Raw genomic sequence first — 26,920 nt, forward strand, 5'->3', positions numbered from 1 at the left:
TTTAGCCACATAGATATAAGAAAGGTCAGGTACTGTTTTTGGAGAGTGAATGAGTGAGTGAGTGAGTGAGTGAGTGAGTGAGAAAGAGAGAGAGAGAGAGAGAGAGAAGGGGACATAGAGACAGAGAGACTGTGGGAGAGAAAATGTAAGAGAGAGACAGAGCAAGAGTGACAGAGAGGAAGGTGGGAGTTGAACCTGGGAGAGTATGAGTGTTTTGTGGGTGTGGCTTTTGTGTCTGTGGTGTTGCGGCCTCTGGCACACGTGAGACAGAGGGAGAATAAAAAGCGAAAGTGTGTGTGTGTGTGTGTGTGTGAGAGAGAGAGAGACAGAGAGAGATAAAGAGAGAGAGAGAGAGAGAGATGAGCCAATAGGGTCATATCTTGCACACACCTTCAGAAGGAGGAGAGAAGGAAATAGAAAAGAGAGGGAGTCTTAAACAGAACAGCTGCACAAAATTAAACTGAAACAAGAAAGAGAGGGAGGGAGAGAGAAAACGAGAGACAAAATAATAAAAAAAGAGAATAAAGGAGATTCCCAGCTGTGGAACACATAGAGTAGCCAAAGTGTGTTGTGAAGAGAAGAGAAGAGAAGAGAAGAGAAGAGAAGAGAAGATAAGATTCTGGATGGATGACCTCTGTACCCTCAGCGGCCTGGACCCTCTCTGGGTGAGTCCCAAGAGAACGATGCATATATAAACATGCAGTGAATTTTTGCAGTGAACTATAATTTTTTGTTGTTGCTTCATTTAAAAAAATGTGCTAACCTCTAAATATTTGTTTCTGCTCTGCCCTAACTTTGAGTTAAAGGAATATTTGGGCTACAGCAGTTTGGGCTTAATGGATGACTATTGGCTTCCAGTGTTTATTAGCAACATTAGCTTTGCAGCATTTGTTCTAAAGTAATGAAGCAAAATTCTAACTCAAAGCTGATCGACTACATCTGGGTTCAGTGGCAAATCATGTTGGTGTTGGTTTTTCACTGAACAATATTACTAAAATAATAAATCAACAGAACCAAATACACAGCGTATGTTCTGTAATTTATTATTAGAAAATTATGTTCAGTGTGTGGTAAGAGACACACTGAATAATTCACAGTGAAGAGGGAATAAATCATACTGCATACTTAATCAATTAGAGCAGGTACAAAACAATGAACAGTAAATACATAAATAATAAAATAGTAGATTATGAATAATTCATAGTAGTTACAGGGTATTCTTAAAGGGGAAGTTCACCTTATTTTATAATTGTGCACATTTTACCATCTGTGCGCATTCAGTGAATTGTTGACATCCATCTCTTGCAAAGATCTTCGCATAAAAACGAGGCATTAAAAAACAGAGTGTCTGTTGTTGTGGGCTGTGGAATCGCAAAACCAAGACCACAGATCCTTCCCATTATCTCCCGTTTCCTCAGTTATTGCCAAATCTTTTGTTCACTTAACGTACAAACAATGTAAATGTACCTTTAAAGGTCCAGTAGGGGTCTAAATGAGTACTTCTGTTCCCTAAAGGATTACTGTTTTATCTTCTCCATAACTAAAGATGAATAAATGTTATAATAATAATAATAATAATAATAATAATAATAATAATAATAATAATAATAATAAAATGTTTTATAACAGTCCAGTTTTAAAAAAGTAATACAAAATAAAAGTTTGATGAAACTGGAAGTATAAAATCACTGCAACTTAAAAAACACAATCATGTTGTTCAGTGACATTGGGATATATTCTTTGTGCATTTCTCAGTTTAAAAAAACACAGATTTGAGTTTCAATTTAATTTACATTTCCAAATTATCCCCACTTTTGTATAATTAAAATAAACTACAGTACAATAATGTTTCCTAATTAAAAGGCACTATGATGTAGCCTTGAGGGTTCCACCACAGAGACAGTGAAAGATACCACCACAATGAATGTTTGTCTAAGAGTGTGAGGGTGTAAGGGAAACCAGGGAGTGTGTGGAGCATATGTGTGTTTGATGTGGACAAATTAATGAATGTAAATAGGTGGATAAATCTGTGTGAATTATGGTAAACTCCCCCATTAATAGTGTTAACAGTAATAAGAGGCCTCTGTAATAACATAATCAGTCAGCACTTTAACTGTTTAATGTATTGTAAACAACAATTAGAGTATGAATTCAAAGACACTGGGGAGATCAGGTAGGCTAGATTTGAGTGTACGTGTGTGTGTGTGCGTGTGTGTGTGTGTGTAATATTACTGGAATGGATCAGAGTGTTTTTAAACTTTATAACAGTCTGATTCTGTGAGTCATGAATTTTCGAACACTGATTCACTGACCGACAGTCGACACATTGTTTGTGAAGCTGAAACACTGTAAATACGCCACTGTACTAGCTCTGGTTTGTGGGAAAGTGGAGAAATATGCTTTTGAGTGTCCTCAGGCAAACATACTGTAACACAGAGTGTGTTTATAAACACTATCTCAGATCATTGGAGCAGCCAAGACCACCCTTAGGGTGATAAACAACAATAAGAAACACAAATACTTATATGCAGTACACTTACATTATATTTTAATACTGTGTTCTTACTGTGCCCTTATATTCTACCATACACTTTCACTATAGCTGTACGCTTCCACTATATGCTATACTCTTCTACTATATTCTATACACTTCCATTATACGCTATACTCTTCTACTATATGCTATACGCTTCCACTATACGCTATACTCTTCTACTATATGCTATATGCTTCCACTATATGCTAAACTCTTCCATTACACACTATACTCTATACTATTCCATTAAATGCTATATTCTTCCACTATATGCTATACTCTTCCATTATACGCTATACTCTTCTACTATATGCTATACGCTTCCACTATACGCTATACTCTTCTACTATATGCTATATGCTTCCACTATACGCTATACTCTGTCATTATACACTATATTCTATACTATTCCACTATATGCTATACGCTTCTATTATACACCACACTCTTCTACTCTTCCACTATAACTGATATAGACAATATTATGTTTATTAGAAGTTCTGAGTATCGATTTGACTATGTTGTATTCTTCCACTGTACACTATACTCATCAAGTATCCACCTGGCTCTTGCGCTGTACACTACAGCATACAGTATTTCACCGTGTGAATACAATGTTTACTCTCAGAATGAAGTAAAAAAAAAATCTGAAAATTCTCCCTTCACTTTAGTCCGGAGTCCCCCGGGAATTCCTTCAGTTTGACTCCACCTTCAAAACTCATGTTAAAACATGAAAGATCTGCTTTCATCTATACACATCAAAAGTTTGGGGACACCCAGTTACTATTTCTTCTGTGCTTCTGATCCGTTGGGCTTCATGCAGGCGTTCAGGTCCAATGGTGTGTCAATCCGGTGGCAATAAACACGATGTGTACTGCATCAATTGGCAACAGATTTGCTAATGAAACAGAGAGCAGTGTGTCACTTTTCTTTTCCAAAAACAAGCCCCAGAACTGAAGGAGCATCTGCCCCCTGCTTTAGGAATGGAGCCAAAGGCTGAACTTTTTCTCTGTTGTTGTGATGTCAGCATTCATCAGCTCAAAAGCCTTTCAGCTGTTTAAACCTGTCCAGTCGTTATGTACACAAACCTGTTCGTCTGGATGAGAAATACTCCCACAGCGTAGGCACACAGCTGCTGTATAATAATAATAATAATAATTATGATGATGATAATAATAATAATAATAATAATAATAATCATAATATAACAATGTGTTATTTTATAGTGTTTTTCCCAAGCTCAGTGTCACTTTAGTGGCACAGGTCTGAGTCAAAGGGATGTAGATTTTGTGTAGTATTAAAAATCACAGTTGTCATTTTATTCAACAAAAAATATCCTAAAAATTAAGTAGTGTGAAAACAGCGAGTGAAGAATTTATTGGGTGCTGCATTTGTTAAGAGCTCCATAAGGAAAAAGCACTGCAGAAGCATGTGATGGATTTTTTCTGTTCCTGGGGTTAATATTGTATTCAAAAGTACCAAAGTGCGTGTGAGATTTGATTTAGATGATTTAAAAATGGGGATTTCAATGTTAACAATCGGGAATGTAAGGTACTAATGCTTCATTTTTAGTTTATTTATGTTTTTCTTTACAACACCTATTACCATAAAATAACAAAAGAGCATGAGAATATTTGCATTCTGATATACAATTATGCATTAAATAAAAAGGTAAAATAATTATTGCACACATAATATTATATGTAAAGGTAAAGATGCTAAAACAGAAGATCTCATTGGTGGATTAGACTCATAGGCATCATTTACTAGGGAATAATTTATTACATTTTTATTATAAAATATAATTATATATTATATAAAATTATATAAATATAATTTTTATTATTAATATAACATTAAATTATAAATATAACCCAGACTTATAACATCTGCAGTAATTAACCCTCCATTTATCTTTAGGTCAGCCTTACCACAGTCAACACTTGCCAGTTGTAAATAAACGATTGAGATATAATTTTTTGCTCCATATTTAATTATTGTTCCTGATTTAACAGGAATGAGCAGTGTACTTATGTGAGAACATAAAGACAAGGACTAGAACAAAAATAAGAGCACTGAGTAAAAACGGAGAAAGCGAGAACGGAGAAGAAAGAGAGCTGAGCGAAAACGGCTAAAAAGAGCTTCTGCTCTTGCTCCTCATTCATGTGCGCTCAGGGTCGGGGTGAACAGTGAGCAGCTCATTATCATTTAAAGGAATGGGTGCTGAAAGCAGACGTTCTGAACAGGGCTGGAGAATGCTGCTGTGGGGTCCTGGGTGTCACAGATGTTTCATTAAGAACAACTGTGTTCCACCGTGGAGAAGCATAGCAGTGGGGGTGGAGTGAAGGAACGAAACTTTCTACTTTGTTATAATCACCGCTGATGTGCCCTTGAACGAGGTTCCAATTAAATTAAATTAATTTGTATAGCGCTTTTTACAACTGATGTTGCCACAAAGCAGGTTCACAGAATTCCAGTAAGACAAAGATTTGACATGAAATGTAAAACCCCCCCAAGTGAGCAAGCCAGGGGTGACAGTGGCAAGGAAAAACTCCCTCAGCTGAGGAAGAAACCATGGGAGGAACCAAGGCTCACAAGGGTGACCTATCCTCCTCTGGTCAATCTACTGGTGATAATAGTTAGGAGTTCATGAGAACTTCAGTGTAGGGGCAGCTTCAAAGTGCTTGGTGGTTGCTTGAGTGTTGGCAGCTGGTCTGAGGCGTGGAGGAGGATCTCAACAGTCATCCATCAGTGTCCAGACGGACAGGTGGGCAGTTACTCGTTTACTCTGAAAAAGGTAAAGGGATGGAATTAGTTTTGAACTGTTTAGTGTTTGTAAAGCAGATAATGTGAACATTTACAGAGTGTGGCTAATGACTCCGACAGATCTGACTATGACAGCTTTAACTAAAAGGAGAGAACCAGAAAGACAGACGACGGAAAGAGGCGGGAAGACAGCACCAGCGTCTCAGGTTACTATAATTCCCTGTGTCCATGGACCCCCTGCATCTGCCGCCTTTATCTATGGGGGAGCATTAACTACCAAAAGATAAATTAAACAAATGAGATTTTAGCCTAGATTTGAAGATTGCGACTGTGTCTGAGTCCCAAACATTTTCTGGAAGATCATTCCAGAGTTGAGGGGCTTTATAAGAAAAAGCTCTTCCCTCAGCTGAGGCCTTCTGAATTCTGGGAACTATTAAAAAAACAGTATTCTGTGATCTGAGTAAACGTGGAGGCTCATAATAGGAAATGGTATCTTGAAGGTATTCAGGAGCGAGCCCATGTAGAGCTTTATATGTTAGTAACATAATTTTGTAGTCGATGCAGAATTATACAGGCAGCCAATGAAGTGATGATAGAACTGGACTGATATGTTCAAATTTTCTAGTTTTAGTGAGGACCATGGCTGCAGCATTTTGAACTAGTTGAAGTTTTCTTAAATTGCTGCTGGTGCATCCTGACAGTAGTGCGTTACAGTAGTCAAGCCTTGAAGTAATAAAAGCATGTACTAATGTTTCTGCGTCCTGCAGGGATAAGGCATTTCTAATCTTAGCAATGTTGCAAAGATATAAAAAAGCTGTCCTAGTGATACTACCTATGTGTTGATCAAATGATAAATCCGGGTCAATTATGACACCAAGAATTTTTGCTGCTGAACCAGGTTTAACTGGAAAGTCAGCGAGATTTAAAATTAACCCCAAAGCATCTCCCTGTGTGCCATCGTAGCTGTGTGTACGTGTGTGTGTGCTTACTATCGCCAGTCACAAGTGTGTATATTGTTTGTGTTGACTGATACAGATGGGTTAAATGCAGAGTCCAAATGTCATTATACTGCAGTGCAGTGATGATATAAGTGCATTCACGTTTCGCTTATCGCAAGGGGTGACCATGTAATGACTGACCTATACACTGTCCATATATGCTGATCTAATCTATGGTGTTTGTCTGCTAACACTGTGGTATATTAAGGTTGTACAGGGATATTTAACATGTCCACAAACACTGTGTCCTGATCGACTCCACCGCCGTTGAACCCCATGTTATGCCCCCTGATTACACCACCTTGAGCTTTTCTGTGCCAGTGTATCAGTGTATTATCTGAAGGTGGGTTAAAGGTGGAGGCTGTAGACCCCAGAGTATGGTGTGTTCACCGTGATGTCATCGATCCAGCCTACCTGAATCTCGTTGTTGTCTTATTTGATTTCTGAGAAGTGTAGGTGACCCCAGGTTTTTGGAAGTCACTGAAACATGGCATGTTAATGCATGTTAAAAACCTACAGGGGTCCGAGGACTGACCTCAGTTGGACTAAGCAGACATTTGATCGAACTGTGTTTACGAGGAACGTGTCATTTCTAACCTTGATTCCAAAATAGCAGCAGGCCGCAATCTGGACTCCTGCACTGGCACAGACAAACACACACACGTCCAGATTCCCTTATAGCAGCAGTACACACACACACTTGTGCAAAGGTAGGTTTACAACATAAGAATGTTCTCTGGGTGTTGATTGATCACCAGCCAGTCTGACCTCAGCTCTGTAAGATCACAGTTACGATAACCACAAACTACAACTACTATAAATCACCCAGCATGGAACTGTGTTCTCTAGAGCAACATTTCTCAACCTTTTTTTTGGATCATGGCATCCTTTAAAGTATATAAAACTTTAAGTATAATATACAAAATGTAAAGTATAATATACAACATTTAAAGTATAATAAAGTATAAACACACACACACACACACACACACACAGGCACTGACACTGTCAGAAATAATGTATGTTAGAGGTACATTATTGTCACTAAAGCTACAAACAGTACCTTTAAAGGTACAGCAGTGGTGTTAAAATCCAGTTGTGCTCCCTAAAGATTCATTAAATTCTCATCTCCAGAAGGAGAGGGGGATATGTGTAATCTTTCATTATACAACTGTGTCAAAAAGAACAGAATAAAAGTCCTGGAGATGAAATGGGGTGTATAAAATCAACACAAATTTAAAATCTGCAATTACAATAAAATACCCTAACTAAAGGTACTGAACATGTTCCCTTGAAGGTACCACAGCAGTGAGCATTTTCTGAGAGTTTAAACATACATACATTTAAAAAAATTACTTTATCCTTGGAAATTTCTGACTCAGGAGCATGGCCACAGGTCCAACAGGTCCAAACATGACCAAACAAGACCAAGGCCCACCCAGTCATCCACTGTTAATTCATCGCACGGGACACTGCCACAGCTTTGTTTTTGTGAAGCGTGTAAAGTGCGTCACCCCCATCAAAAAACTAAAGCGAGCACACACTTTTTCCTGCACCACTGGCTGTAAATGCTATGGAGTTGAAATTATTCAGGCCTCTCTGCCAGTTTTATTTCTGGCCACACCATTGTTCTCACAGCATACCCCATTTTCAAAGTTTTGTCACTCTCATTTTTTATGTCAGCAACGTCAGAATATTTTTGACGGCACCCCTGACGAAGTCAGACTGAAAGGCTGAGATCCAGTACCTGAGTTGGAGTGCAAGTACTAGCCATCCCATATCAGTGCATGACCTCACTCATATTTTTGTGTCTGAATGCTATCAAATCCTCACAAAAATGTTACAGTGTAAATTCTGTCCAGAAGATTAGAGGCTGTTACTGCAGTAAGGAGTAACACAATCCTGATTAATGCAATTCATATCAGTTAATAAATACGTCATTATATTAAATCAAGAGTGCTGTTGATTTTAAAAAATCATACGATTAAGGAGAACATTTTGAAACACACTTTATTTTCCTGGCACAGCTACTACAAAAAAATCCTTTTACTTTTACTGTATTTATGGTTTTCTTTTTAATGTAATTATGTACACAACTCCCAAATGAGCAACACACATTCCAACAAGTTCACACACCACACATGACATTTCTCCCACTGAGGAATGATTAACTTCACTGCACAGAAATTAATCCTACAAACGAGTCAAAAGCAGATTACTTTGCTCTCCTACTGCTGTCTTGAATTAGCAAACCTATCAGCCAATCAGAAAACAGGATTTCTTGTTGCCGGGTGAGGTCTGAAATAGGTTTCAGCTGCAAGCACGAATGCGCAGTGTACCTAACCTATGCTTTAAATGAGAGCCCCCAATATTGGTCATAAAGGCATTAAAATCTGCCACAAACACTTACAACACACATCACTCATAAACACAAGCACACAGAGGGACAGAATAACCACCACTGTTCAAGGGGCCCACTTGGGGCTATATATATATATATATATATATGTGTGTGTGTGTATATATTGTCTATATTTAAGGTCTTTTTTACATTTATGTGTACATATTGTGGGGGTTTACTTATTGTTTGTGTAAGTGCCAATTGGATTGCTGCTCAATTTCGTTGCGCATATTGAGAAGATAAATTATTTTAAATGATGATAATCTTAGGTGCCTAAGACTTTTGCACAGAACTGTGGTGTGTGTTAACAGTTTTCTCAGAGCGGGGGCTCTTTGAAAGTGGGGCTCTTTCGGGAAAACTGCTGAGTTGCTTGGCTGCCCTCATTCACCTCAGATTACAGCACTGAGTAAACAGGGCTACAGTGCATGTGGAGTTTGGGTTTGTGTGCGTCTCTCTGTATGTGTGTGTGTGTGTATTAGGTGAAACTTGTGTTAGGGGTGGGGTAAGGGTTAGTTTGGGCTAGTAGTACTTAAGGTGAAGATTAGGAATAGAGTAAGGTTTAGGGTCAGGATTAGGGTCCATGTAAATCATAAGACTGAGCTGAGGTTTAAGGTTATTAAACCTCCATGAAAATCAGCATACTGTCCCCACAATGCATGAAAACACATGTGGGTGTGTGTTCTGTACTCTGTATGAAATGTATTAATAAATCAGTATGTTAGTAATGTGTGTGTGTTCTTTATATGGCATTCAGTGTATTGATACTAGGAGTGTGTGTGTGTGTGTGTTGTGTGCGTGCATGTGTTCTGAATTTTATGTTTTGTACTCATTTTAATACAATGTGCTAGGAGTATGTGTGTGTGTTATGAACTTTATATGATGTTTACTGTATTAATAAAACAGTGTGCTAAGACTGTGTGTGTGTGTGTGTGTGTGTGTGTGCGCGCGCGCATGTTCTGTAACCAGTGCACCTGAACACAGAGTTCTCCTAAAGCCTCTGTCCCAAAGTCTGTAGACATTTCTTGTAATGAGGGTGTTCAGTACACTGTCAGAAAGTTTGTCACTGAGGTGGTACCTTTTGCTGTCTCTGTGGTGGTACCATCAAGGGTACATATACTGTACCTTTAATTAGGGAACATAATTATACCTTAATTTATTATAATTGTAGATGTTAAATTTGTTTTGATTTCATACGCCCCGTTTCATCTCTTTCATCTTTATATGACACAGTTCTATAATGAAAGATTGCAAATATTTATCTCTTCTTCCGGAGAAGAGAATGTAATGTACCTTTAAGGAACAAAACTTGATTTTTAAACACTGTTGTATCTTTAAAGGTACATTTACACAGTTTGTCCAGTTAGTGACCAATAATGTACCTCTACTGTACCTTTTTTCTGAGAGTGTATAAACATGGGCAACCCTGTAATTCTGGAGTCCACATGGGCCCAAAGTGGGCAGAGTTCAGCTCCAATGGACCCTATGTTTAACTCAGCCTGGGCCTATCACTGATAATGGAGGGGGACCACACGTGAAGTCAATTTTTAACCCCTGGACAGAACTTGCTGCTCCCCAGCTGGGCGGCCCATCCCTTGTGAAAAACAGAAAGTATACATAGATTGTGCTGATGTATGTATGTTATTTTGAAACTGATCATTTGTATTAAATCAATACTAATATGCTTAATTTACTCTTAATATATACTGAGTATATTTGTCATGTTATTTTCACCACGCTTCTAATACAGTTAATGTATATTTATATGCTTAGTGTAGTAAAAGTCAGTTTAATTACATATTGTAATTTGTAAGACTATATATCATTGTATATTATGTTACTGCTTCATTCTTATTTGAGACTTTTATTTTAACAATATCTATTTATTTGTTTGTATTAGTGGCTTTTAAGTTTATTTAATATCTTATATTTTATTAATAATTTAAGCAAAAGTTTAATGTGTTTTTAGAGTTCTCTTAGAGATTTCAGTGGTATTAGAAGTTATGGTGAAAATAACCTATGATTAGTATACTCAGCATACTTTAAGTGTAATTTAATATAATTTTAAATTACATATTAGTAGTGGTTTAGCACAAATTTGTGGTTTCAAAATAATGTAATTACATAACTATGTCAGCACAATTTAAGTATACTTTTTTCCCCACAAGGGATATAGGCACACACATGTGTAAGGCGGTCCATTTTGAGTTTCCAGTTCCTAAGCTATGTTATTTTTGCTAATAAATAAGTGTTAGCCGTATAATGTTAGTGGTTTAACATTACCAGGATGACGTTAGCATTTCACAATGGTTTGTGATGACAAAAACTTGTACGTGTCACTTGTACAATGAAAATTAAAGAGATATTAGCATACATTACTGTTATCTTCATTGCCTTGACAGAGATATTTCACCTCAAAGGCCTTGTGCTGGTGTTTATTGGCTCTTCTGGGTCAGGGTCCAGCAGGTCTGTGTGTGTGTGTGTGTGTGTGTGTGTGTGTGTGTGTGACCTAATCCTGGATTACCCAACAACCCAAAGAGCTGTTTCAGCAACTCTGTCCAGTAAATAACTCAGTGTCACTCCTTGGTTTATTTTTTGGTATTGCATAATCCTTGGTTTATAATTCATTATTGCGTAGTACAGTGCTTTCAAACTATAGGAAATCCAATCAGACAAGACATTTATATGTTGCCATCTTAAAGGCACTTTAAACAACAAGAAAACTTTTTCTGAACATAACGCAGGCTGATTGCACTGCATAAGCAATTCCCATTTTGTTACTATCATTTTAGACGTGATTGCTATGGAGTTGCCAGGTGGTTTTTATGGTATTCCAGGTGGCTGTTAGTATGTCGTTGATTTGTTGCTATGTAGCTGCAGTGGTATCTCAGGTATTTGCTGAGGTTTGGCTAGGCATTTGCTGTAGTATCTTAGGTGGTAGCTATGTTGTAGCTAGAATATTCTAAGGTTTTTTCAATGCGGCTTATATAGCATCCCAGTTGATTGCTATTTCTACACTGTAGTGTCCTAGGTGGTTGGTAAGCTCTTTCTATACTCTAGCATCCCATCTGGTTGCTAGGTTGTTGCTAGGCAGTTCCTGTGGTATCCCAGGTGATTCCTATGGTGTTGCTAAGAGGTTGTTATTGTATTTTTGTGGTTTATGTGGTGAAAACATCCAGTTTATTGTAAAAGATAATGAGTGGGTAAGGGAATGGTCATGGGAAAATGTTTTTGTTGCATAAACCACGCAAACATCACAACTGGACCTCAGGAGGAAAAGAAAATAAAGGAAGAATGTAAGATACTGGCCCTTTAAGATCTGCTTGATGGTGTTTAGTGTTGTCTGTTTCACTGTGGCTGGCCTCTGAGGTTTGGTTCAGTAGCTCTGACTCTGTTGTATTTATCTCCGTGGTTTTGGATACTCACACCTTCTGATTCATGACTCTGTACAGTCCTCTGAGGTCATAAGTTCACAAAGACAAACACAAGGTCATTTATTGTTTTCTGCCCTTTAAAGACTGGGCACTTTTAAATATTTTAAATGAAAGGATTTTTATTTAATTATTATACATTTAAAAACTTTATTTAATATGCTCTTTTTTAGAATTGTTATATTAAGTATTCAGTATCCACTATGAACTATTTAGTATCTCCTATAAATTATTCGGTAAATACTATAATTACAGTTGTCCATCCATTATCTGTAACCGCTTATCCAATTCAGGGTCGCGGGGGGTCCAGAGCCTACCTGGAATCATCGGGCGCAAGGCGGGAATACACCCTGGAGGGGACGCCAGTCCTTCACAGGGCAACACAGACACACACACATTCACTCACACACTCACACCTACGGACACTTTCGAGTCGCCAATCCACCTGCAACGTGTGTTTTTGGACTGTGGGAGGAAACCGGAGCACCCGGAGGAAACCCACGCGGACACGGGGAGAACACACCAACTCCTCACAGACAGTCACCCGGAGCTGGAATCGAACCCACAACCTCCAGGCCCCTGGAGCTGTGTGACACTACCTGCTGCGCCACCGTGCCGCCCTAATTACAGTTGTTTCTTCTGTTAATTATTCAGTATCTCTTATGAGCTATTCAGTATCTGCTGTGAATTACTCAGTATCTACTGTGAATTATTACGTATCCAATATTAATTATTCAGTACTCGCTGTAAATTTTGGAGTGTCCTTTAGGAATTTTTGACAGATTCTATGAATTATTCAGGTTAAATTGTTGATTATTCAGTATCTCTTATGAAGGATTCTGTATAAATTATTCATTACCCACTATAAAATACCCACTATCTACTGTTACATATTCAGTATCATGTTCCGTGAATTTTATTAATTATAATGCGATTGATTCTGACTCTAAAGTTTGTGAGTGAGGAACTGATCCACATGCAGTCCCCTAGTGTTCAAGAGCTTAATTAAATAAGTCGATAATCCATCTAATCACTCTTGGTTTAGACCTAGTCTCTAAACTGCAGCATTATTTTAATCCCCTTGTTTGCCTTAAAAGCAAAAGCAAGAGAACTCGGGTTCCAAATTATAGCAGGGTGGCTTTTGATGGTTGGCCGTGTGTTTGCAGGTGGAGTGATCCCAGATAACAGACACATTTGGAACAAATCTGTCTCGTATTTTGCACTTCGGCTCACTTAGGACACTGGTGAGTGTTGCGTGGGCCGGATATGGGCCAGATGTCCACAGCTAGCTCATATATGTTGGAGCTGTGTCTGAGTTGATGTAGCCAGACTCACACAGAGTCCATGCCTTCATTCCAGGCCAAATGTGGGCCATAAGAAAACTGCAGATGTGCCACGTCTCGGCCAAATATTCTTTGTTTCTGGGAAGTGAAAAGGAAAGACAGAATGGTTACTGTAAATGTTAATACAGTGTGGGGTGTGTGGTCAATACCAGCTGCTTTTTAATACTGAGATATTTCCCTGAGCCTCTGGGCTTTATCTGTAAAACAAAACTATGTTCCTGAGTCACCGGCTGAGAACTGAGTGGGAGTTAATTGTGTATTAAAATATGTCACTCATTTTACACATAGACACTCAACACAAACACAGCATGTAATTTGACCAGAAGTGTCCTAATGTTTTACTCTGTGTGTGTGTGTGTGTGTGTGTGTTAGGACTGGAACCTGACGTGGTTCACCCCGAACCCGGACCTGACTCAATGTTTCCAGCACACAGTTCTGGTGTGGTTCCCCTGTCTCTATCTATGGATCTGTGCTCCATTACATTTCCTTTACCTTATACTCCACAACCATGGGCACATCTCTGTTTCCAGATTCTGCTTCACTAAGACCGTGAGTCTCTAATACACACACACACACACACACACACACACACACAAACACACACACAAAAACAAAGGTTCTAACCTCTACTACGTCAACCCTTATTGTTAACTAACAGCTCAACACAGAGTCATAACACGCACAGAGAGAGCTATTTCTTTCAGGATTAATAACGTTAATTTATCATATCTCAGCTTATCTTAGTTTAGCTTATGATAGCTAATTCTAATATTATGCTATAGTTATCTCTGTGAGGTAAATCCTTTACTTGTTTGTATTCCCCGAGTAAGCTAAAGGCAGTGTACAAATACAACACAGACCAATCTTGACAGTCTCGTGTCATGACCCCCCTGATCTCATGGGGATACAGGTCCTGGGACTGTGTCTGGCCTCCTTTGGACTGCTGGAGCTGGTTTATCTTCTGGTGAACAGAAGCAGAGAGATCGAGCATAACATGGTTTTCCTCCTCAGCCCCATCATCCGCAGCCTCACAACGGTAATGCTCATTTTCTTCTTCTTTTCTCTTGATCTCTTTTCATTTTTACCTCCTTAAATACCTTCATACCTTCTTTTTTCACTCTCATACTAACACACAGACTACACTACAGCACACCATGTCCTCAAACCTTTACCCAGCTCCCCCATTCTGAGAAGAAGAAGGGCTGTAATTAGGAGTCTTTTCCCAATTTGCTTCAGTAACAGCAGCTACCCTTCTAAAGCGTGGGCCATTTATATGGATACACCTTAATAAAATGGGAATGGTTGATGATATTAACTTCCTGTTAATGATAGCAACACAGCAGGAGAAATGCTAGCACAGGTTTCCAGTATCTGTAGTTACTGTATAGACAATTGCCTTCAGATGACCCCAAAGATAAAAGTCTAAGAGGGTCAGATCAGGAGACCTTGGGGTCCATTCAACTGGCCCACGAGTGGGAGAAGAGGGTTGCATTGACAATCCAACACAATGGGCAGCACTTTGAACACATTTTATAAGTGGTCAGAAACTTGTAAATAACTCATATTTACTAAAGTTACAGTACAACCAAGCACACCATTGTTTTCCTTGTGAAATTCCCAATACGTTTGATGTGTCACATGACCCTCTTCCCATTGAAAAACAAAAGTTTGATCCAAAATGGCTGACTTCAAAATGGCCGCCATGGTCACTACCCATCTTGAAAAGTTTCCCCCCTCCCATCCTAGAGGCTGTAGCTTGTGCTTGGGACAGGTTATGCTCATTTTAGGCTCATGTGCAGCTGCTCCAGAGCACCCCATATAAACTAAAAACTTTTGGACATACAGTGTATATTAGTTATTTATTCAGTATGTAACAGTAATGATTCTACTATAAAGTAGAAGATCAGTATTTAATCAGACTTGTGTGTCGTGTATTTCTGAGAGTGTGGAAGTGATGTGTTTTGAATAGTGATCTTTGAAAAACCCTATGTATGTGGGATACTGTGTTAAAGACGGTGTGTGTGTGTGTATGTGTGTGTGTGTGTGTGTGTTTGTGTGTGTGTGCTGATGTCTGTGTCTGGGTGCTGTGCAGACAGGCAGCTCGGTCTAAAAGTGATTAGTATAAATAAGCTTCTTTCTCCCGTGGTCAGTGAAAGTCTGTTTTTCTGGGTCTGACCGGTCAGTTAATGCTTCTGTCTGACCACAGTCTAAACACACACACACAAACATACACTGTACTGTTACTGTACATGGCACCACACCTAAACATTTCACAGCTGAGGCTAGAGAACATTAAGTGTTGAGCAATGCTGAGGTCCTCGTGTCTGTTTCAGATCATTTAAGAAATGTCTCCAAACTCGGGAGACGGCTAAATGCATTGCTGACAGCGCTACAAAGCTAAACAAGTCGAGTTATAAATGAGTTTCTGTGGTAGTTTAAACAGTGAATAAAAACGTACAGACGTTGTTGTTTTTCTTCTTAAAAATTGTGTTCCACCTTAAAAGATGCTGAGCTTCTGAGCGTAAACAAACCATAGAGAACTGCAGTTCCCCACAGTTGTAGACATTCCCTTTAAACCTTTAAAGGCTTCTTCCCCTTTTAGACCCCGCTGTAGCACTTTTATTTTTAAGAGTGCACTGCCGTTGCATTGTTTATGCTGTGAGTGACGCCACTGTCATTCATTCTGTGATTTCTCTGCTCCGGTGTGTAACGGTGTGTGTTGTTTTCTGCTGTGTCCCCAGGTGTTAGCTGTGTGTGTGATTCACCTGGAGAGGATGAAGGGATGCCGTTCCTCACTCTTCCTCTTCCTTTTCTGGACACTGTGTGTGGTTTGTTCCCTCGTTCCTCTCAGAGCTAACATCCAGGCCGTGGTGGAAGAGGTTAGTGAGCTACCATCAGCTTTCCATGGGCTTTAATGTAGTATATTTACTGGTCACTCTATTGGAAACACCTACTTTGTACTGCCAGTCCGTGGCCACTTTACTGGAAACACCTCCCCTGTACTTTCAATCAGTGCCCACTTTATCGGAAACACCTACATGGTACTTCCATTCAGTGGCCACTTTATCTGAAATATTGTTTACGATCCATCTCCACACTTCTGGTAAAGCTTTACACTAGATTTTGGAACATTGCTGTGTGGATTTGATTGCACACAGTCATAGAAGCATTGGTGAGGTCAGGTGCTGGTGATGGATGATTAGTTTTGGGTCATAAACTCTGGTTCAGCTTGTCCCAGAGGAACTCTGGAATCTCTCCACAGCTCCAAGGCCCAGTGCCAGTGGGTTTTATACCCCTCTGGTTAGGTTGACCAGATCTGAGATGGTGAAAAAGAGGACACGTCCCCCTGGGTGGGGTGGACGACGGCTGATGTGCAGACTGACCAATTAAATGTTTACAGAAAAGGTTATCGACCAATAACGGTAGCTCTACAGTCAGACCGTCCAATCCGAGGATTTTGGGCTACTTCACCACTCCCCCTTCTCACTCAAGCAAACCAAATGGAGTAGGGGAGGGCGGGACTAGTTTGTGAATGAAACGCTTCTCGAAGTTCTATGTAAGTTCTAGAAAAACAAAATCCCGGACGTTTGTGAAATTCCACCCAGACATTTTTTTTAAGTCTAAAAAGAGGACATGTCCGGGTAAAAGAGGACGTCTGGTCACCCTATCTCTGGTGGACTCTTGGCATTGGGTGTGAGTGCAGTGTGCCCAGTGCATTATGGATGACACTGAAAGTGGCAGGCACAGCTCCTGAAGAGTGGTGTCTGGGTACTTTTGGACACAGAGTGATAACAGCTGAGCTAAACTGAGCGCAATGTGTCTGAGGTCTGCATTCGGTTTAGATCAGACAATCACAACTGTATGTAAACTGAGGAGTATCTCTCTCTCTCTCTGTCTCTCTCTCTCTCTTTCTGCCTATGTGTCAATGCATCAATGTCTGCTTGTTTCTCTCCCTGCTTGTCTGTCTCACTGTATCTCTGTCTATCTGGCCGTCTGACTCCCTGTCTACCTAACAGTCAGTATATGTCTGTCTGTGTGTCTGTGTTGCTGCATGTTTGTCTCTCTGTAAATCTGTCTTTCTATCTGTCTGTCTTTTACTTTGCAAGGCTGCCTTTCTGAGCATTTGTCTATCTGTCTCTGTCTGTCTAACTGTGTACCCCTCTCTCTTTCTCCCTGTCTGTCTCGTTTCTGTTGTACTTTCTATGTGTTTTATAGCAGAAAGTGATTGTGCTCTGTTTAACTCTCTACCTGTCTGTCTCTGTCTGTGTGTGCAGCTGTGCATAGAGTGATCCTCTGGGCTATGTGTATTTTTTCTTCATGGTAAACAGATCTTTATAAAGCGCATGGTCTGGACGTGGCTCTGTTCTGTAGCTGATAAACACCAGCGGCGAGACACCAGACCAGAGCCAGATGCAAATTAGACACAGATAGAGACGACTGTGCGGGCACATGACACACGACACACCCTCAGTCTGCTCTTGCTGCACCAGGGGCACTGTCCAACAGCCGGAGGTACACAACACTGCGGCCTTTACTTCGTAGGTCATCTCCAGGCCTTTACAAAGACCTAGGTCTTTATCTTCATCCACAAAACCACACAACACACCACAAACTACACAATGACGTCATTTACAAGAACAAATATCACAACCCGGGGTGACGGCAAAGGATGCTGGGTGCCGTTACCCACAACAGTGCCCTCTCTGACTCCTTGTTTTCTAAAGTCACTACATAAGTAATTAGTGAAACAAAGGGTATATTGTTGGTTCTAGGGAAACTAAAACCACTGTTAGAGCAGTGGACAGTGGGGCTGAATAGAACCAGACGTCCTCCTCTGAACACTCCTCACACAAAGTAAGAACAGTAAACAGTGGTGGACACATGGCTGAAATGTTTTTCCATCATTATCATCAGCAGCAGCAGCAGCATTCAGTATGAAATTTTTGAGACCGATGGAGGTCACTGCTGCAGATGGAGAGGGAATAAAATGCTGGGTGTGTGTTGGAGCCGTGGAGACAGACGTCTGGTTCCATTCACCACCACTGGAAAGAAATCAAAGTCCACGTGTTTCTCTCAGTTCAGTTTTTGATTAATTCAGTTCCTGAATACACGTGGGTCAGTCATGTCATAAATGTAAACAACACGTGGGATGGTCAGTGTGGTTGACTGGGCTCTGAATAAGCAGCAGGAAATCCAACAGCCACAAATTAACACGTGTTTATTTTGCTTTTCCTCAAAATAATAAGTCTCAAACTTGTCTGGACTTCTCAGAGTTTTTAAACCCTGTGGCATCCAGAGCTAAAGTTCTGTCCATGCTTGACCAGACTGAGAAAAGGCCTGTGTTTATACTTACTCACACGCTCTGAAACAGACCTTCACTCACCTCAAACATTGAACAGTGTTAGTCTCAGCTCAGCAATGGACACCATTTAGAGACATCCCACATTTAGGCTGGGTGACATAGTTTCAGTGGTGAAAACTTTGCTGATAATGATTTGTTGACGACCTATTTTTACAACAAAAACTAGATGTGAATTAAATTGAAATAGTCATTTGAAGACAAAAACTAGGATAAAACGTTTTGCACTTTTCATCAATGTGTAAAAAGTACATGAAAATGTGAAAAACTGCTCAATAACCTATTATTTCTGATTTGAAACAAAACACCACAAGGAAATAAAAACATGAAAATGATCCATCTGTTTGCTGTTGCAAGGGCAACGAGAGAGAGTGGGCAAATAGTGAATAGGAGTCAACTCTGAAAAAAATTCATATTTAAGTTCAAAATTACTACAGAAAGCGTCACAAACTGAGACTGGGTCAACTCCAAGAGATTCAGTTCTATGAATCATTGGCTGAGAGTTGAAACAAGAAACTCCCTGATGCTCAAAGAAGTTTCTGAGTTGACTCCTATTCACAATTTTTCTGGTCACTCTTGTCACCCTGGCAACAGCAAACAGGTGGATCATTTTCATGTTTATATTTCCAAGTGATTTTTTCACACACACACACACACACACACACACACACACACACACACACATATATATATATATATATATATATATAATTTTTTTATCAACTAAAACAAAATTAAAACTAACAATAATAAAATGACAAAAATGAGAATAAAATGCACATTTAAGACAAAATACTAAAACGAAATTAAAATCCCCTAATCCTGCTAATTCCCCAAAGTTATATAGTGCAGCTTCAAGGCTTTAAAGAGCGAAATGAGCTGATGTGTTCTGTAATGTAATGTCATTTCTCAGAGGAGTAGTAGAAGCTGTAACTGCACAAAGAGGAACACACACACACACACACACACACACACACACACACACACACTCACACTCACACACTCACACACTCACACACTCCTGAGATGATGGATGTAGCGTTGATGCCATATCCTCCCTCTAGCAATGGTATAACTGCGGAAAGCTACTGTTCACTCACAAAACAAGCACCCGGAGCCCCACCCTCCTCCGCCCTGTCTCACAAACACAAAAGTCCTGACTGAAACATGTGAGCACAGGCGGTATGCAGATTTCTGCTGGTCCTGGGCCTAGATCCGCGGGTTTTCAGAGCCCCAGGGTCCTGTGTGAAGATGCCGTGACTGGAGCCAGTTATTACTGAGTCATTCAGAGCCATAAACACACACACATCCAGGCTGGGCTGTGATTTAGGAACACTTAAGAGTGGCATTAACCCTGACACAAGGCCACAGGGCGAGAAGAGACTCTGGAAAATATTAAAGCTAATGTTATTGAGTACTGGAAGCTAATATTCACCATTTAGCGCCAGCCAAGAATCTCAAAGTTCACTGATGGATCCTGAGACTTCACAGTGAGTCTCTTTTCTCCCTTTATAGCTCAGATAGGAGACAAGGGACACTTGTGTGCAGATCAAAATGATGGGGTTATATCCAGATGTGGACCAAACAGTGGATCTCTGGCTTTAGCTCAGCTGAAGATAAACAGGTGTGTTATTGTCTCAGCAATGAGCCCAGCATAAGTCGCATTGAGATCTCTTCTCAAAGTGAAGACGAGAAATGTGTCTCAAATCTGATCACAAATGGTCCTACTCAGAAAAGAAATTAAATGTTGCTCTGTTATGCCTCAGAAGATTAGTAATTCTTGTCAAATTAGGAGAAAAAAATTAGACAAACATGGGACATGGGACATGAGTGAGAGATAACGGAGAGAGTAGGGTTAAATTCATCTGGCAAATCTGAGTACCGTTTGTGATTTTACTGAGATCTCCACTAAAAATCCAGAATAGACACCTGTGAGATCTCAGGAGACACATTTGAGCAGCAGGAGATTTATAAATAAGTACATTTTAGTTGTTTATTTCCTCTAGGGGGGCTCTGAAAACACAGGCCAAATTACCACAGAGGAAAGAAGAATCAACCAGGAGATATCCTCAATGTCTCTGTAATTTCTCTAAGACAACAATGAGATCAGATTGAGAGATAAAGGAGACTTTAGCCTAAATCTCCTGCTGCTCAACTTGATCTACCGAGATAGAGATGTCAGTAATGTCACCTGTCCCCTCTTGGGTTTTAGTGGAGAGTTACAAGATGAATTAAACCCCTACTTGCTCTTATTTCTCGTGTCTCATTTTGTCTCCTTTTTGTCTCATTTTGTTTCGACTAAAGGATTTTAGGAGAATCACCATTGAGTCCCTGAGCCATACAGAGCAACCTATGAGCAATAAAATTTTCCTCTGGGACAATGGGAAGTGTGGAGAAGCTTCTGGGCGGACTTTAACATCTGAAAGAAAGGGTTAATATCCTGCTGACCTAAGACCTGACCTGTTTTTTCCAGGGCTTCATGGAGGACACTCTGAGGTTCGTGGCATTCTTCGCCTGTTTCTCTCTCCAGCTTACCCAACTCATCCTTAGCTGCTTTGCTGACCAGCGTCCAGATGTCCTGAAGCCCATCTGCAAGAAGGTTTGTACACAAAAGTCTGTGAGCACCTGCTCACCCAGCGTTTCTTCTGAAAAGAAGGGCATTAATAAGGAGTGTGTTCCTGGGAAGGCTTTAGAGTAGATTGTTGTGAGTATTTGATTGTATTAAGCCTGTATTAATGCTGGGGGTTTTTATACGCTTCTAGCCCACACTTGGAATTGAGGATGGTGAGCTTAGGCTCATGTGCAGCTGTTCCAGAGGGCACTATTGTGTTCCATGCTTTTCTATAGCGATTATACAAAGGGTGCATGTTAAACAAGGTGATTTGAACATGTATTGAAAGTTATTATCTTACTGAGCTCCTGCCGTGTTTTTGTGTCTCTGACAGAGCCCGTGTCCAGAAGAGGATGCTTCATTCTTGTCCAGGACACTCTTCTGGTGGTTCAGTGGGTGAGTGGATGTTTACTGTTATTTACACAAAAAAAATTAGGATTAAATGCTTAATTATCCCTGTTTTTATTTCCTTTCTGCTGCAAATCACTCTTGTTTACAGCTGGTTCTGAATAAAGCCTGCTTTCAGAACCTGTTCCTTTAAATGATAACGAGCCACTCGCTGTTCACCCCGACCCTGAGCGCACAGCAGTGAGGAGCAGAATCTCTGTTTTTTAGCCATTTCTGTTCTGTTCTCTTTCTTCTCCATGCCCGTTGTCTGTTTTGCTGCATTTAACCTCAAATATGCTCACAGTGCAGACTCAGGCGAGGGGGGCGGGGTCTTGTTTCACAGTCTGTGGGTTGGTGGTCTCCAGATTCATAGTTATTGTCACTGTAACATCTGTTTCATAACATGAAGGAAAATCAGCAGAGAAAATGGCTGACTGCATGTTGGTGTGAACACTGTGTCCAGGCTGGTGGTAAAGGGCTATCGTTCTCCTCTGAGAGCTGAAGATCTGTGGTCTCTGAGGGACAAGGACACTTCTGCAAAGATCATCTCCGATCTGGAGAAAGAGTGGAGCTCCCAGTGCGCTCGACTGCAGCAGTAAGAGTCTCACAGCAATGTTCCACAACCAGTTAGAAATACAAGCTGTACATGGATCAGCCACAAGATTAAAACCACTGACATGTGACGTGAGTAAAACTGACAATTTGGTTACATCACCCCCTGTTGATGGGGGATGGTGTATATCTGGCAGTGAGTGAACTTCACTTCTTTAGAATCTGAGGGCCTCACTGTGATGGTTATCCTGTGGTCAGTATTGTGGAGTGTTCCCTGTGTGCACTGGTCAGGATAAATTAGATTTTTTTCTGCTGTGCTTTTAGTGGGGCACAACAACATCTGACTGGAACTTGCTGCCTGATATACTCCACCCTCCTCAACAGGGGGTGCTGTAATCAGATCATCAGAGTTACTCATGTCACTGTCTCTCAGTGATTTTAATCTTGTGGCTGACTGGTGCGTGTATATATATATATATATATGATGTGGTATGGTATGATATCTCTAGGCAGGGGAAGTGTGAGAAGGTGAAAGCTCTGAGCTGCAGGATCACCGAACAAACTCAGCTCCTTCACAAACTGCGACAGCAACAAAGTTCCAGCTTCCTCCTGCTCCGAACCCTTGCCAAAACCTTCGGACCCTGCTTCCTGTCCGGAACACTGTGCCTCATCATCCATGATGCCTTCATGTTCTCCATCCCGCAGGTGCTCAGGTGAGGAGGAGGGGTTACACCTGTCCATAGGTGTAAGTGTGTGACATTGTCCACAGGTATAAGTGTGTGACACTGTCCACAGGTGTAAGTGTGTGACACTGTCCACAGGTGTAAGTGTGTGTATGTGTGTGTGTGTGTGTGTGTGTGTGAGAGAGAGAGAGAGAGAGAGAGAGACTGAGTTTGTAGAAGTGAACAATTCAACCTGCAGATGTTTAGCCATGTGATTCTTGCAGAGTCTGTACCAAACTCGTATTTCACCACTTGCCCCTAACATTTAGCCCTACCCTGTCCTCCCTTCAGCTTGATGCTACTGCATCATTTAAGGTGGAACTGGAGGTTTTGAAAAAAAATCTAAAGAATGAGAATCTGAATTCAGCTCCATATCACAGAAGAGTGAGGAGAGGGGGATAATATCTGATTGTGGAACTCTTCTGAAGAGGAATGGCACCCTAAATATAGTCCAGCAGCATTCCTCTGATATCACTGCAGACTGGTGCAGAGCTGCTACAGAACACCGCTTGTCACTTGGGAATAAAGCGCTGCTCTTTTTATTTGTGTTCTGATGACGTATCAGGATCTTGAAGGGTCGTCCTGTTTTGTAGGAGTAGATTTTTAACCATTACACAGTGTAACTCAGCTCCAGTGGATGTGTGTGATTACTATAGATAAGGATGAATATAAACGACTTCCTCTGGAGCAGCTGCACATGAGCCTAAAGTCAATATGCTCAAATGTGTTTGAACAGGGTACTGTGCAGCACTGGAGCTGTGTTTTCTGGCCTGAAGTCTTGACCTAAGTTGGCATGGTGTTTCGGCAGCTGTAACCTACCCTGGTAAATCAGCTGTGTGAACGTGGCTGAATGCCATTAAATCCTGACAGTAATGTGACTCAAAAACTAACATATCTCCTTTGCAGAAAATCTTTTTTGGAGCTGGGGAGTCGGAGAGGTGCTTGTAATCCTGTAATCCAAACTAATCATCCAAAATCAATGTGACCTCACTAGTACATGGCAGAATACAATCAGATCCTCACAGCAATGTTCTAATGTGTAACATAAAGATATCTCAGAGGATTAGAAGCAGCTGAAACTCATCACTGTGCAATTGTGTTGATTTGTCTCCTCAGTCTCCTGCTGGATTTTGTGAGAGATGAGAGCGCTCCCTTGTGGAAGGGCTATCTGTTTGCTTTCACCATGTTCCTGCTCTCCTGCATGCAGTCTCTCTTCAATCATCAGTACATGTATTCCTGCTTCACCGTGGGCATGAGGGTCAAAACCGCCGTCATGGGCCTCGTCTACAGGAAGGTACCTCCAGCCGTCTGTGCCGCATCGGGAGTGCTTAGTGTGTAGCTATGTGCAAGAGTTTCAGCAGAGTGCCCTCAGCTGGTGAGACACACCTCAAGCTGTCCAGGGGCTGTCCAGTGCAATGGTAGACATTACGTGTCTCAGAGGAAGCACCAGCTTGTTCTTGCCCTCCCAGTGCTGGGTCAGATGTGTGTATGAAACCAAATGAAAGAGAACTTTAAACCCGCCTGATATGAGATACAAACCAGGCTTTGATCTTCATCATAGGCCAATGCTCTACCAACTAATCAAACCTAGTTTGTGTCCCACCTCTGGAGAGTTGATGGAGTTTGGGGTCCGTATGTCGCAAGGCATTCCCTCACTTAAGGGCAAGGCCTCCCTGTTTCTCCAGGTTGGCTTTTAAATTTATCCCTTGCCAGCAGAGTCTCAGTTTCCAAGTATCCAAGTCCCTCAGAGTAAGGGGGTTATATTTTAATGTCTTGTATTTTATATTTAGATTCAAATTTGTATAATTAAATATGTTCTGAATATATTATATTAAAATAAATGCCATATGGGATCACTTTAAAGGAACAATATGTAATATTTTTACCTTAAAATTACAGCTACAAATAATTGAGATGATCCACTGAGCTTTAATATGGAGCATAGAGCCTCCGCTGTTTCTACTCCAGATTCAGCACAGCAGAAACTGCACTATGTAACTTCTGGAGGAGGGTAGGAGAAATCACACCCTCTTCCCTTGATTTCAGTAAAGTGCTGTAGTAATAAATTTCACTAGGGTGAGGAACAGGGTGCAAAATAATAATAATAATAATAATAATAATATATACCTGTTGTTCCTTTAAAGGTCTGAGGTCCCAGACATTTGAACATAACTATATATATGTGTGCGGTACATTCTTAATCCATTCCTCCCTGCTTCTCCCAGTCCCTGGTGATCAGCAGCGCCGCCCGGAGGACGTGCACCGTGGGAGAGATTGTCAACCTGGTCTCAGCTGACACTCAGAAACTCATGGACTTTGTGGTCTACTTTAATGCCGTGTGGCTGGCGCCTATAGAGATCACCCTGTGCCTCTTCTTCCTCTGGCAGGTAACTTCTGGATATACAGCACACGGCCATGCATTTGTAGAGAACCCTGTGCACACTGTGTGTATCACTTCTGTAGAAAAGCATGGAATGCTCATGCTTGAGCAGCTGCACATGAGGCTGCACATGAGAGATGTATAAACACATAGTGGAACTGTGCACTCTGAAAAGATGGAGCACCAAAACATAGTCCATCATCTCTAACTGACCTCATTAAGGCTCTCGTGGCAGCCATCAAATCCTCACAGCAATGTTTCAAGCTAGTAGAAGCTGTCAGTGCAGCAGAGCAGAGAGCTGTCACTGGGCCAGAGAATGTCCACAGCTTTTGGTCACATGGTGTGCGTGGAGTGAATGAACCCTCGTGTTGTTCTCCTCTGTGTTGTAGCGTCTGGGTCCATCAGCTTTGGCTGGAATCACCACGGTCATCCTCATCTTCCCCCTCAATGGCCTCATCGCCAAGATGCGGAGCAAGCTCCAGGTACAACACACAATGCTCTACAAACATGGACTGGACCGTGACAGACTAGACCTGTACAAACTGGACTATGACAGACTAGACCTTAACAGACTTTACTGTAACAGACTGCACCGTGACAGACTGGACCTATACAGACTGGACTGTGACAGACTAGACCTTAACGGACTGGGCAAAGAAGGACCACCAGGGAAACTGTGACTGAGTCCACAGCTTATTAAAGTGGGCTTATCAGTACAATTTTTACTCAAAACTAACCACAACATGCTGGGAACCCCACCCCCAACCCCAAACCAGACACACACTTTATAAATGCACGACCAAATCATTATGATTGTCTTCTTTTCCTAGTGGAGGGTGAAACCTCAGCTGACTGGGAAAGGACTAGACCATTCCTGGACACTGCTTTTGCTCAGGCTTTGTTACTTTACTCTGCATTTGCGCCGGGACACTCTTGGATGTGGGTTTGTACTCAGACCATTAAACACTGGGTTCATGTTTAGTGCGCCTTGTGGTGGTGACTTAATCCTCAGGACTTTGGTGTCTCACATGTGTCCAGATGTTTCTGTTCAAACAGAGAAAGTGACCTAAGTGCGTGGGACACTTTGGCGCTGAGGCTGGTTTGATGTCACTACACTTTACACGGTGGAAGTGACCACAGACGGTTTCCCACAGCTGTGAAAGCAACATTCCTTCATTTGCTTCATCCCCAGATCTGGAATACCACACATCAGACATTGACGCACTCTTTCTGACCTCTACTGACCTCCGCTACTCCCACACATCTGAACTGACCTCACTGATCAATACGTCTCTGTTGTGAAATACTGAACAATGTCTTTTCTCTCAGCTCCACTGAACACATTTCGTACTTTGCACTTTTTAGTTCTACAGGTACAAGCTGTAGTCCATCTGTTGCCCTGCATACTTTGTTGGTCAGGACCCCCACAGAACAGGT

The 26,920-nt window shown here is 41.0% G+C and overlaps 1 protein-coding gene across 1 annotated transcript in view; it reads left to right on the forward strand.

The window, feature by feature from the left end:
• The first annotated feature begins 578 nt into the window (after positions 1 to 578).
• Positions 579 to 26,920, forward strand: part of LOC136665279 (multidrug resistance-associated protein 1-like) — a 41,602-nt gene continuing 15,260 nt past the window's right edge. The window contains exons 1-11 of the mRNA XM_066642837.1: positions 579 to 665; positions 13,845 to 14,021; positions 14,383 to 14,508; positions 16,214 to 16,351; positions 21,305 to 21,430; positions 21,777 to 21,838; positions 22,293 to 22,424; positions 22,891 to 23,094; positions 24,220 to 24,397; positions 25,329 to 25,490; positions 25,873 to 25,965. Coding sequence (XP_066498934.1) covers positions 624 to 665; positions 13,845 to 14,021; positions 14,383 to 14,508; positions 16,214 to 16,351; positions 21,305 to 21,430; positions 21,777 to 21,838; positions 22,293 to 22,424; positions 22,891 to 23,094; positions 24,220 to 24,397; positions 25,329 to 25,490; positions 25,873 to 25,965 — 1,440 coding nt within the window. The 5' untranslated portion in view covers positions 579 to 623. The remainder of the gene's footprint in view (positions 666 to 13,844; positions 14,022 to 14,382; positions 14,509 to 16,213; positions 16,352 to 21,304; positions 21,431 to 21,776; positions 21,839 to 22,292; positions 22,425 to 22,890; positions 23,095 to 24,219; positions 24,398 to 25,328; positions 25,491 to 25,872; positions 25,966 to 26,920) is intronic.

This window comes from Hoplias malabaricus, chromosome 13 (genome assembly GCF_029633855.1).
Source record: "Hoplias malabaricus isolate fHopMal1 chromosome 13, fHopMal1.hap1, whole genome shotgun sequence".
Lineage (NCBI taxonomy): Eukaryota > Metazoa > Chordata > Actinopteri > Characiformes > Erythrinidae > Hoplias > Hoplias malabaricus.